Source organism: Molothrus aeneus, chromosome 1 (assembly GCF_037042795.1).
Source record: "Molothrus aeneus isolate 106 chromosome 1, BPBGC_Maene_1.0, whole genome shotgun sequence".
Taxonomy (NCBI): Eukaryota; Metazoa; Chordata; class Aves; order Passeriformes; family Icteridae; genus Molothrus; species Molothrus aeneus.
This window is the reverse complement of record NC_089646.1, coordinates 87,357,532-87,371,021: the sequence shown is the minus strand read 5'-3', so window position 1 is coordinate 87,371,021 and position 13,490 is coordinate 87,357,532. Positions and strand designations below refer to the sequence as shown.

Here is a 13,490-nt window from a genome sequence, read left to right as displayed (position 1 = left end):
CTATCAAGTATTTTTCCTTTTCTTTCCTTTCTTTCTTGCTTATCCTTCCCAAGTTTTCACTATCATGTTCCCACTCAAAAGGAATTCTGCAGCCAAAATCAACCTCTGGGTTTTTTTTTTCCTTTTCCATGAGTCAGCATCTGAAAGCAGGGTAACTTTCATGCAGCTGGCTGTATCCTTGTAATCATGGGGCTTTTATCCTCTATCTCTTGGCATCAGTTTGGGAAGACACAGGGAGAGGTATTGTTCCAGATGACAAAATAGACACAAAGAGAAAGAGAAGTAAAGAGGATAAAGCCTGTTAAAGAGAAGTGCAGGAAGTGTGTTCCCCCAGCAGACTTTGGTAGTTTTAAAACCCTGAACTGCATCCTCCAAGGCAAGAGAAGTTAATAAATGCCATTCAGTTTATGACGTGGACAATCATTTTATCCCACATAGCCCAATTGCCACGTTTCAAACAAGCATGGAGGTCTGTCCAGAGCCTCCCAAGCAGGGGACAAGGAAGCCATGGCACACAAATGGGTGGTGCAGGAGCAGTGCAGCCTCAGCCTTGCAATCAGAGCCAAGGTGAGGTGGGACACCCTGAGTCCCTCAGCATGAACACATGCATTCCACCCCCAAGGAAGGTTAAGGTAAACCAGCATACATCTGTGGTCACTTGAAATGTTCCACAGGGTAATTTTTTTTGTGAGTAGTTTTGGTTTCAGTCGCCTCCTTGGCTGCTAGTCTGAGAATAAAACAGATTCCTTGGGTTTGGGGGATCTCTCTCTGGGTCGTGTTTGTTTTGCTGTGCAGGCTGGTGGAACAGGCTGAAGCTAGTTCAGAAGAGTGTGCTGGCTGTGGCTCAGGAGGGTGCTGGAGCTCTCAGTGCACAGGCAGTTTCTGATGACCTGCCACTGCATGCTGACATTCGTGGTTGTTATTGTCATTCTCACCAGGAAGCGACAGATTTTTATGTAAGGTGCCAGGTCATTAAGTAACTCTCTCTTGGTTCAGTACCTTCATTTGTATGCAGTAGTGGTTGGATACTGTTACAGGAAAAAGGTTTATGAATTAATGACATTGAAAAAGAGCCTTCTAAAGGAACTGTAATACACTGTACATTTTATTTTTCATTTTAATTCTGAGTCCCACTCATCCTTTAACACTTTTCTTCTATACTTTTCCTCAAGCTGTATACTTTGTACAGGACTACTGTGATTTATATAGCTGTGTAATTTTTATAGGACTACAAACTTGAAATGGTGATATCTGCACCTAATCACTCTATTTAAATAATTGAAATAATTACAGGGCTTCTCTTCAAAAATCATATCTGTCCATATAAGAATTCTGGCTGTAGAAATCAGAGGACAGTAACAGAAGTTATTCTGCTACTTTTTCTGGAATATCAATGAGATTTTTTTTAAGAGTTTCTATGATATTAAAAGCCTGCCATTTCTAAAAGACAGATTGGGCACTGGGTTGATCAAGCTGAGCAGTTCTTGCATCTAGTTGCTGTTGAGAGAGTAGCAAGAGTTTTGAGCAGGTTCAGACTGAGGAAGAGTGTTTGAAGATGGAACAGGAGCTGTCATGGAATTTTTAGCCTGGTGTGGAAAGAGGTAACCTAACAAGGTTTTAATGAGGGCAAAATTCCAGCTCTGCCATTTGTAGGACTAGTCTAACATTTCATCTTGTGCTAAGGGCCTCTTTGGGTAGAGGCATTGCCACAGCTCCTTTTCATTCGGGGGTAATTTCAATTTATATCCTAGCTAACCTGCAGTTTCTCAAAATGTGCAATAAATGGTGCTTGTCTCTTCCCCAGAGGCCTGAGAAATATTAGAGGAAAGGTACTTGCTGCCACCAGCCTCTAACAAAACTTACGGCAAAATTTTATCATAATGGGAAAGAAGATTTTGCTTTTAAAATGGTATTGATTTTGCAAGATAAATGAGTGGAATACTTTACTGGTGTAGTACAAAACATAAATTTATCTGAGCAATTACAATGGCTGAAAAAGAAGTAGGTGTGTCTAATGTTTACTTGAATTTTTTTTTCTACTTGAAAATCTGCAGCATTCAAAGGAAAAGAATAAGTTTTTCATCTTTGTATTGGATTAGAGAGTAGGCGCTGTTTGTATCTCAAACATTTTATTTACAGTTGAGTGAAATTTTTCATGTTAAACATTTTTTTCAGCATTAATTCAGACTTATAATTTAAAAATTTTTCATAAGTATAAGTGAGTTTTAAAACTTGCTTTGAAATCATTGCAAACTGCTTTAGTTACAAAATTGCACTACATCTTTTCAAACAAAAATTTGATTGTGACAATTGAGGTAACTGCTTCAAAAGCCCCACCTCTTCTTTTTTTTTTTTTAAATTACAAACCACAGTATTCCAAAGGAGATACACAGGCTTTGTAAAATGAAACATAATAAAAGAGATTAAATTATCACTTCAAATCTTCCTTGGTGTGAAAGTATCTGACTGACTTACATCACAGGTTATAATGTTGTCCTGAGAAACTTGAAGCACCCATGAACTGGAAATAGATTTGTAACCAGCTTTCCTATTCTACACTTTGCTGTTTCTTGAACCCCTTCATAGTATTAGTTCATCACTTGATATCATTTTGAGGAAATGTTATTCAAGTCATGTAGTTTATGTTTCCACTCTGTTTCCACTCTCATTGAGTTGGTGAAAAGTTTTAAAAATTGTAAGGTATCCTCTTACAAAATTATTGGAAAGTTGTGAGGACCATTCATACAGAGCAAGAATGTCAGCCAATATATTTGAGCTGAAAATAATTACAGTCATTTACACCCCTTCAGAATGTGATTTTCTGTTGTTTAATTGTCATAACATATTTATCCTGCTTATGTCAGACTTCAATTGGAAATCACTTTGGGTAAATAGAACAAGTAATTTTTTTCAGTAGCCAAAAGATACCTTTGTTTCAGGAAAAGAAGAGCTAGTGTTTTCTTCCAATCTAAAGTCTGACTTGATCAAAACGAACTTGGGAGCTTCCATAATGAGGTTGATTCACATATTTTCATATCAGATATATTGAATTCAAGACTAAAACAAATGATTTGGCCTTTTTTTCCCCCCCTTTGCTTATCTTTCCCTTATTTGCCAGCCTAATAGCCTAACAAACTCAGCAAAAGGCCTTCAGATCTGGCTGGCTTGTTCTGCATTAATATCATTGAGAAATCTGTGATAAAAATGACTGACACTGAAATTTGAACAGGGGAAAGGAAATCTGTCTGATATTGATATCTTACTGCTATCTATACCAACTTCTTGAAATTAATGGGAAAAAATAGCAGGTAAATAATTGACAAAAGTTGTTTTATGAGAAGTGGAACTAGTAATCAGGTTTATTATGTATTTATTCCCTTTGTACTTTACTATTTTCCACTGTTCCATCTTATGCTCTGTGACCTCTCCAAAGACTAAGAAATATTTAGGAAAACTGAATATATAACCTGAAGGCTGTGCCATCTCAGTAGGTTCTGTTATAGCTCAATATCAGATTCAGAAGTTATCAAAGAGAGTTAGCAAAGCTTAAAACACACAGGGGCATCAGAGGGATCTGCAATAGTGAAAATTAAACATGCGTGTCTTATTAAGGCTTTAGAAGGCTAATACAATGTAAGTAGACTAGAAAAACGTTTGCCATTTGTGAAATGTACCTCAGTGCATGTGCAGTCCCAATAGCAATCAGTAGGGCTGCTCAAGTTAATAATTTAGAATCTGACTTCAGATTAGATGGCAGAATACCATTTCACAAATTTTTAATCCAGACTTTCAAATGATTTTTTTTAATGTTTGGCATATTTATTATGTTTATAGTACATATATAGTGTATTTAATCATAACCTGTTGCTTCAAGTAAAAGCAGTATTTAAGATGTTTCATGTGTCTTCTTGCCCCTCAAGCTCATGGTTGAAGTTGTTTCCTCCCAAGGTCATGAGGATCTTTTATTTAGTATTTATGATTTTTTTATTGAAGCCTGAGGTAATTCTACTGATATATGGTTAAGGAGAATATTCTTTCATGTGGACCTCCTCATTGCCATAGCTTTCCTTTACTGGAGCTCTGCAGATGTATTTCACACTAATGAGCATCTGAAACACGTCTGAGTTTTGCTTTTTTCTAGCAAGCTGGAAAAAATTTGATCATTTTTCTTGGATCATACCCATTAGTTCATTTCCCTTGAGCTGCTCTTTCAACTGTGGAAGGATAATGTTTAATTTCAAATAAAAATATTTTAAGCAGAACAGGTTTCACAATTCATAAAACAGTTTTTGTTAAACATATGTTTTGTAAAAATATTTCTGATGTGACTGAACTGCTGGTCTGTTATTAAAATGTGATATTTTGGAAACAGTGACATTTCCACATGGTCTTTCACATAGGCTCTGTGTTTGTAACCAGTGGCTGCTTCTATAAATGGTATACCCAGCACAGGGGGGGTGACTTCACACATCCTTTTCTGTACACACACACACACTGGCCAGTGAACTATAAATGGAACAAAAGGATGAACTCCAATGGGCACCAGCCACTTTGCAAGATAAGTAAGTGTTGATGAGTTAGAACTTTGGTGATATGCCTGAAGTAGTTTAAATAGAGCCTGTATGACATATGTTTTTCTTGCTATTTTTAGAAGTCCAGCTCCAGTGAGACCTGAAACTACACCAACAACTGTCCCTACAGAAAAGCAGGAGGTTAAAGCTCCCCGTGTGAGGAAGTTAACGAGGCAGTACAGTTTGTGAGTAACATACAGCATTATCTTTGTGGCTTTGCCTACTACAGCTGAAAATGAAAGGGGATGCTAATTATTGCTCTAGCTGTGCCTTCTGAAAGGCATGAGTGCAATTACATGATAATGATCTTATACTGATACCATTCCTTTCATCACTGAGAATCTTCATGCTTTTAATACAAAATGAATTTGCCTTTCCTATGCAGTGGCTAACCCTTTGAATTGCATGCCATCCACCTTTTCCCAAGCTTATGGGTTAGGAATTAAAAACCTCTTTACCATATGAAATGTCAAAGACCTGGTGTGAGCTGGAACAAGCTGCTCTGTTGGCTTCATTACAACCCCATTTTCAAAATGAGGAAAACATTCTTTAGTTGTTGGGGCATCAAGCTGTGCTGTGAGCCATTGCCTCTCAGAGAGTGCACCCTCCCTCTCTGTGATTTGTCACATGAAGAAATTGCTGAGCCTGCTACAGCTACAGCCAGCAAAATCAAATTCTCTTAGTCCTGGAAAGAGGGATCTGTGCCTAGAGGGCTTTGGCATCCCATTTACACATAATTCATTCCACTTGAAAGTCTCTAGAGGTATGAGGTACTGAGCAGAAGTGAAAGTCAATGTTGATTTGTCCTCCCATGAAAAGACAGATAAGGCCACCAGAAATTAAAGGGAAAAAGGAATAATGTCAGCATAAACTTATAAGTACAAGAATACCAATTATAAAGGAAAAAAATATGTATGCTTTCTGTGTGGAATGGCAACTGTTAGTCCATCCAGGATTTCAATATTCTAATGAGAGTAAATATATTTTTTGTCTCTTCAAAAGAATTCTAATAAATATCAATATGTTGGGGCTTTTTGTTTCACTGTTAAAAACATTGTCTTTGTAACGATCTGCATTACCAAAACTGAAAAATTAGTTAGGACAAGAAACAGAGGAACTAGTCAAATTGCAGCTAGGAGGAAAATGAGCTATTAGCCAAATTGGTCTTTATCCAAGAGGCCAAGACTGGCATGTGGAAACACGCAATCACTTTTTGATTGATGATGTTTTGATGAACAGTTTTGAACATGTCTTGCTCCCATGTGGATTTTTAGTTGTCCAGGATAAGGTGTGAGGAACAGCAGACGTACACATCTAAGCACAGGTGCCACCTATACTGTGGCCATGTGTAGGGCGAAGGACTCTCTAGTGAAAAATATGGGCCCTTATTTTTTTTTCCTTTTGTAAACTCAAATTCTGTTCAATTTAAATTATCTTGTATCTGGAATGCAGATGTGGGAAATGTGAAGAAACAGCAAAGGATTATTGTCAAAGTAATACAGTGAAGGCCATTTCTCAGTCTTGCAGCTAGTGTGCTGATAGCTAGATGGCTGATAAATCAACCCTAACTCTTATTTTTCCACTTCCTTGTATACACCAGAGGAACTTGACTCAGAAAGAATGGGGAGGGTGCCAGTGAATTCCTGCTGAGAGTGGAGAGCAAGGACTGGGAAAATGTCATCTACATGTTTCTGAAAGAGAGATTAACTAGGTCAGCAGCTCAGCTCTGGGCTTGTTGCATTAATAAAATGTCTATTCAACAGGTCCAAAAGATTTCACAATTTCTTTCCAGCACAAAACCTGTGTACTGTGCATTCCGTGTACTGAATTCTATCCTTAACCAGAAGGAATAAAAAATGAAGTTTGAAAAAGATAGTATTAATCACCAAAATTTTACATCTTAATTAAAAAGCAATGCTAGGTAACCCAGCATAAAGTTGCATAACCTGTATGTCATGTAGTTTTGAAGGTTTTTGTGTTGTCCAGGCAGGCTGCCTTCAAGTGGCATTAAATCAAGTGTAGTTCTGTTCTGGAAGTATCTGGCAAGGCAGATACATGCAGTCAAGCTGGCATGGCAGCCTTCTGTGCACTGTGAGTACCTAATTGGTAGTTAAAATTAGTGCTGTTTTATGAGCAGAAGTAATTTTTCTCATTATTTTTCACTGTGCATTAAGCTGTCAATCTGTAGTCTTTTCACACATCATTCCCAGTAATAAGGCTTCCATAGGCCAAATTATGACTCTGTTTACCTCCATCCAAGTGCAATTAACAACTGGAAGCATCCTAACTCAGGGCTGACTGATCCCAGTGATCTGTAGTCAATAGGGTTCTGCAAAAGTTCTGTAAAACTAAATGAAGGTATGACATTCTTTATTGGCTTTCATTTAGTAGTGACAGTAGGTAAGATGGAAAGAGTTCAGCTTGACGGCCCAAAGCCCAGGGGAAGCATGCAACCTCATCTTAAATAAAATGTTTTCTCTGTAAATGGAATAAATGGGACAGGAAAAGATACCCTCACAAGAATGTTTTTAAAGAGATCCTTTTTTGGAGTCAATCGAATTCCTTTAAATACAGTTTGAAAATAGAAGCATAGACTAGCTCCATAATGGGTGTCAAATCTAGCATTGTCTGAAGCCAATGAAGCAGTCAGATCCATGGATGGATGTCTCCATATCTGTTCTTATCAAGGCTGCCAGCCTCCACAGAAAAGAATAAACATTAAAGTGGAGTAATATCTAGTCCGTTCACTCATGCATATATACATAATCCATAGAAACGCTACTTGCACCTAATAACCATAAGACTTCCATTTGCAGATGAGAAGTACCTAGCCAATCCATTTTTAAGGAACTTTAAAGCTTAAAAAAAAATCTAATTTACTTGAAAAGGTAGCTGCTTTTTAGAGGGAAGAGTAAATGGATCTTCACTTCAAAGCATTGCAGGAGACATACAGGTTACCAGTGCCTCCTCTGACACAAATGAGTCAAAAGTGCGGTGGCATTTTCTAATGAGAAAATCTGTCTGTTTTTATCAATGGCAGTGATGAAGATGACCTTCCTCCAGCATTGGCAGCAGCAGCAGCAGCATCAACACCTGTGTCTTCAGCATCTCCCGGGTCGCAGAAAACGTGCACACCACAAACATCAGAAGGACAAGCACAGGTTTCGCCCGGTGGCAAGGTAACACACAAAGGGATGAGCTCATGTCACTTGGGAGAGGGTTCAGGAAGGATAGGAGGGAGTTGGGAGTAAAAGGTTTTCCCTAGATGGAATAATTCTACATTTAAAAGCAGGTTTTTTTAATGCAGAGTTGTAGTGATTTGTTTAACTTGTTGTGTAAGGAAGTATTGAGAGCCTGCTCCAAGACTCAGATAAAATCCATAACAGTTTTTCCTCAGCATTAGTGGGCAGTGGATCAAGATTACTCACATGGATTTTAAAGGTGTGTAATTATGTTTTTTACCTTTCCTGAGAAGCCACACCTGAAAAACATGGTGTGAAATTTAAAATCCATTTGGCGATCTGTGCTTTAAGGAATTAAAAACCCAACAAAAATAACAAACAAAATTACAGAAATGAAATGGTTCTTTATTCCAATGCTGGGTTTCTTTTCTGCCTTTAGAGTTCCACAGATGCTGGGAGTACATTTGCTTTGGAGCCAGGTGACCTCCTGATGGATTTCACAGAGGCCACACCAATGGTAAATAGTTTTAGTTTGTAACCAGGAAAATGTAGAAGTTTTCAATCATTTGTCTGCAGCTAAAACGTATGGGATACTATGCAGTGTGTTGCAGAGTGCACAGGAATAAAGTAAATTTTCTTGATATTCAGTGATCCTGAGCCTCTGTCAAACTCAGCTCAGAATTTCTGAAAGTCAGTCCACACCAACAAGTGTTATGGCTGATCTTCTGAATGCATTTATTGTTGGATAACTGCTTATTTCTCTCTCCTATCTTTACATATTGCTCCACTGGTTTCACAAGCTTCTTTTTCCCTTTATCACAGATTCCTAATGTAATCATAATTTTGCTTTTGGGAGTTGTCTGAAAAGTTACTTCTTTTTGCCACAATTTTGTTCAGAGCTTACCTAATAGCCAATCCCAGGACATGTACCTGCACTTTCATGTTTCATTAGCAGAGTTCTCTTCCTCACTTTAGACAAAATTGCCTAAAATGTGTTGATTATTAACTTCTTTTTTTGGAGCTATGTGATTTTTATTTTTGCTTAAAAGCCAGGGAGAGATGCTGGTCTGAAATCTAAATACCTCTTGACTTCAGTGATCTCAACTCTTTCATTGCAGATTCTCAGCAGATTTCTTGCATAATCATAATACAATCCTTAACTTCCTCCAAGTCATCCTGCATTGCAAAAAATTCTAATGCCAGATAGCTCCTCTGCTGTCCAAAGGCATTTTTGCTGTCTTCTAGAAACCAGGGTTAAAGTGTATAAAAAGCATGACAAGGACAACATTACATTTTGGGCATAAATGTTTTTGTATTAAGGTAATTCTGTCCTAGGCATTGCTTTCACTTCATGGTTAGGTCCCAGTTTACAGTATTGGAAATGTGCTGTGGGGTTGTGCCTTTTGCTTCTGAGACAGTATTGTAGTTATCTGCAAATAACTGCTCATGTCCTGTTACCACTGGATGAGAGCTGTGGGGATCCACAAGACACAGGCAGACTGAAACCGAAACTACCAGGAGGGAGGTTATAGCAAGATAGGTATCGGTCTCTTCCCAAGCCAGAAGTGAGAGGAAAAGAAGAAACGGCCTTAAATTGCATATTAGTAACAGTTTGTTCACTAAAAGGTTTATAAAGCATTGGCACAGGTTGCCCAGGGAAGTGGTTGAGTTGACGGCCCTGGAGCTATTTAAAAGACTTGTAGATGCTGCCCTGAGGGACATGGTTTAAGGGGGGGACTTGGCAGTGCTGGGTTGTGGTTGGACTTGATGATCTGGAGGGCCTTTTCCAACATAAGTGATTCCATGATTCTGTCTAGGTTAGATTGTCCTTTTCTATATTAGTAGCACATTTGTGGCTAAATTGTAATTCTCTGTTGGAATTTACAAATAGATTTCTTATTCTAAAAACCTACGATGTCTTACTGTGTTAATCAGAATTTAAGAAATGAGTCATGAAGACTTCAGCAACTGACCTGCTCTAGATAACGTTTGGTTGTTTGGTTTTTTTTTTCCATTTTACAGAAGTCAGCAATACCCAGTTTTTCCCTTTCCAGATTAACATACAGGCTTTTTGCCCTAAATATTTTACCAAATCATGCTTTCCCCTTCCCTACCCCACCACCCCACTGATATAATTTATCACACTGTATGTTCATGAACTAACCTTCCATTGACTTTCTTGGTTTTAATGTTTTGGAGAGCAGGTACTGCCCAGCATCAATCAACCCTTTTTGTTTTGTTTAACATCTATAAAGGTCAGCTTGTTCTCTACAGAGCAGGTATTGTTTACAGACCTTTCTCTGCAGTTTCACTGACTACAGGCTGCTCTCAGCTGAGGTTTGAATGAAAAGTTTACTCTTCAAGGAGAGAGGCTCCAAGCAAAGACAAGCTAAGGGCAAATGTGTAGCTTTGAGACAGTCTGATTATTTAATAGTTCTGTTGTGATAGAATGTGCTGTCTGTTATTTGAGGGTCAAGGTAATGTGTAGCTTAGCATCATGTTACTCTCAAATCTGTGGTCATATGCTGGTTTTGGATGCTGTGACCTGGCCCTTGGGAATTTGGTTGTTAATTGCACCCATTTTTTTCACATTCAGTAAAAGGTACAGTATCTGAAGGGGTCCTTCATGTTGTCTTATTTAGGGTATTTGCCTGAGGTGATAGAGACAGAAGTTCAGATTCTTGTGTAGTCAAGGTTTTTCTGCAGAGGGTTATTCCAACAGCTCTCTTGTCTTTGTTGTCTGGGCTAGAAAGACAAAGACACCTAAATTGGTCATCCAAAATTAGGTTTTGTAATTTGTTTTCGTCATGATGTATGCTGCCAAATTTCCCCAGTTCACTGGAGAGCTGTTCATTTGAAGCAACTTTAGATATCCTCCCTTCTTTTCTGTAACATTACTGGTAGAGAGTGATTAATAGTCACTGAGTGAGGTGCATGATCTTCGTTGTTCAGTGTCTAACCATTGATGTTTCCTGATGGCCTTGGGTTTTATCCATGTTTTGCTGCTGTTGCCAGCAAAACAGTGGAAGATACCAAATACAGTGGAATATATGCTGCGAATTACACTTAAAAGTGGAGCTCAGGAAAATAAATTAAACTGTAAAAATGTAAGGATTACTGAGTGGAGTGAGTTAATAGAAATCACCAAAGCTGCAATGCAGGGATGAGAGCAATCAAATTTGTCTACTCAGTCAGCCTGGAGGAGGTATTGTGATATATACAAGAACCAGCTGAGCTCTAATGGTCACTTAGTCATCAATACTTAGACTGCCAGTAACAGCAGGGCAATTATGAGGCAGACTGATTTCAGGAAATCATTTTGCAGGAAAAATAATGTACATTTACTAATGCAGATTGCCTAGAGGGAAAGGTATCCTTTTGTGCTCTGCAGTCCTAAACCCCTGTGGTTTATGCACACTTCTATTCATTTTTCAATTAGATCCTACAATTAATTGACTACAACATATTACTTGTTGTCCTTAAAACAATTATAGCATGAGTCTTCATCTTTTTTTATCTCTCTATTGTGACTTTTAGCACCATGTCCTTTTAGCTTGTATGTGAACAAGATTCAATCCCTCCTGCTTTTGTGTTTTGGAAAAAGCAAATGGATTTTAAAAAATGCAGCATCATATATAAAGAATTATTTTAACACATTAGGAGCATCCTTAATGAGGTACATGAATAAGCTTTGTCATTGTAGTGGGCTCTTTGTCCTCCTGCACTCCCTCCTTGTGTTTCTAGCTTTTCTGGAACTGGAAATCACAGAGCTCTAAGCTATTCTGTTGTGGCTTATAACTGGTGCGATTTCTGACATGTGTATGAATGCAGAGCTTTTCTTGTTTAGTTACAGAAAGCTCAGTCTTAAGGCATTGAATGAATGTAACAGCTGCTGCACCACACTGACAGTACCTTCTCAACCAAGAGAGAAATCAGTGTGCACAAACTTCAGTGTGACCTAATGGAGTGGAACAAAAGAAATAAGAGTTCTACTTACAACATGGAGGTATTCCTAAACTTAGGCTAAGGTTTGTAATGCAAGGTGGATGGGCTAGGACTAAGTCATGATCACATCTAAAGAGGTATCAGAGAGCAGTAATTTACAGCTGGCTATGTACTTTCAAATTATAGGTTATCTCATGCTGTATCAAGTGAATAATTTTCTAGAGCTTCACCTGCCATCTATTGGTGGAAAATGGAAAGTAGAAAATTATTTGCCTATTTAAAGCTTTAGATATAACGTTTAAAAGGTATAAATTACCAGTATGATAGTTTATGCTTTCAGTGTAATACAAGATATTTTTTATTTAGGATGAGTTGGAAACAAGTATGTCTATTTTAGTGATGGCATTGCTAGGGTATGCAGTCCTGCTCATTCAAAGGGATCTCACTTAGCCTGAAAGTGTACAGAATTTAATGCATTATAATCTACGATTCTGGAAATAGAGTGAAGGTAACCAGGTCAAAAGTGAGTCAGCTCATGGGGAAAATGGGAGAAGTTTTTGTATCTTGATGGAGGTGATAAAACATCCCTGCAAACTCTCAGTAGATAGTGAGCAAGAGGTAGTGAATAGAGCAAAATAAGTAATGTATCTTTCCATTCTACTTCCCTTTAATGTTTGTTTGATTAATAAAAAGAGTTAATTTAATTTTTACTTGCTAAATTTTCATGAAAACTTTGCAAGGTTGCAATAAGCCAAATAACAGAGTGGGAAGTGAGTTCAGTAATTCCTGCCTTCATTTTGAAGAACTTTTCACTTTCTGTGCAGACCAGTTTTTCAGTGGAAGACAGGAAACTGTATCAAACTCTAATACTTCCATAACCAGTCCTTTTGGCATTGAATTCTAAACAAGAGTGAGTATAATGTAATTCAAGACTGATATTTAATAAGAACATTAGCATGTATCTACTATCTAACTGACTGAAAGTATAGATCAAGTATCTCTGCATGCCCCCAAGACCTTTGAAACAGCTCAGTCAGAGACAAATTTATAAATGCTTTACTGACAGTGAACCACATACTGAAGAAAAAATAGGACTCTTGAAGACTGAGTGATATATTTCAGAATTAGAACCTTTCTACTTTTACATCTTCAACACAAAAACAACAACAAAAAGTTTCTTAGTATAAGATTAATTGGAAGCAATAAGTATGCAATGGATTGAAAGGGGAATATTAAAAATGCTATTTCCCAAGCCAGCTTCTCAATTAACAGCATTTGAACACTCAAATTTATATGCAATGGTCAATTATGAGCAAAAGGATTTGCAAAAAAACCCAGTTTGTCTGTTAAACATAGACATAAAAAGTAAAAGCAGCAAGCAGGATGTCAAATGCACAATTATTCCCAGTTTCAAGTTCATGCCCTTTAACTCCATATTAAACTAAGATAAAGCAAAGAACAGCAATTGCTAAAGCAAACAACATCAATACAAAAAACTTACAGCAACAGACAATAAATCTAGTTCCATGTGAACTCAAGGAATACTCTAAATTTACTCATATTGCAAAGGACCATTCTTTTCTGCTTCAAGAAAAGGGCACCAACTAGATGAGAACACATTGCAAAGAGGTGCACTGTAAGGCTCACTCAAACTGAGCACCACACATTTGACTGGGGATTTGCAGGAAGTGCTCAGGACCCATCCAGCATAAGGCTCCTGGGAGCACACAGCTTGAAGCAAGCAGATGCAGGTTACCTGAGCATCATTTAGGTTATATAAGGCATGTCAGTA

General features: G+C 37.8%; 1 protein-coding gene across 2 annotated transcripts in view; it reads left to right on the top strand.

Annotated features, from left to right (window-relative positions):
* The window catches only part of EPB41L4B (erythrocyte membrane protein band 4.1 like 4B), a 170,138-nt gene that overhangs the window by 131,992 nt on the left and 24,656 nt on the right, over window positions 1-13,490 (top strand). For both annotated transcript variants that reach the window (XM_066560253.1, XM_066560245.1), the window contains 3 exons: window positions 4,652-4,756; window positions 7,612-7,750; window positions 8,193-8,270. In XM_066560253.1, the coding sequence (XP_066416350.1) occupies window positions 4,652-4,756; window positions 7,612-7,750; window positions 8,193-8,270 (322 nt within the window). The remainder of the gene's footprint in view (window positions 1-4,651; window positions 4,757-7,611; window positions 7,751-8,192; window positions 8,271-13,490) is intronic.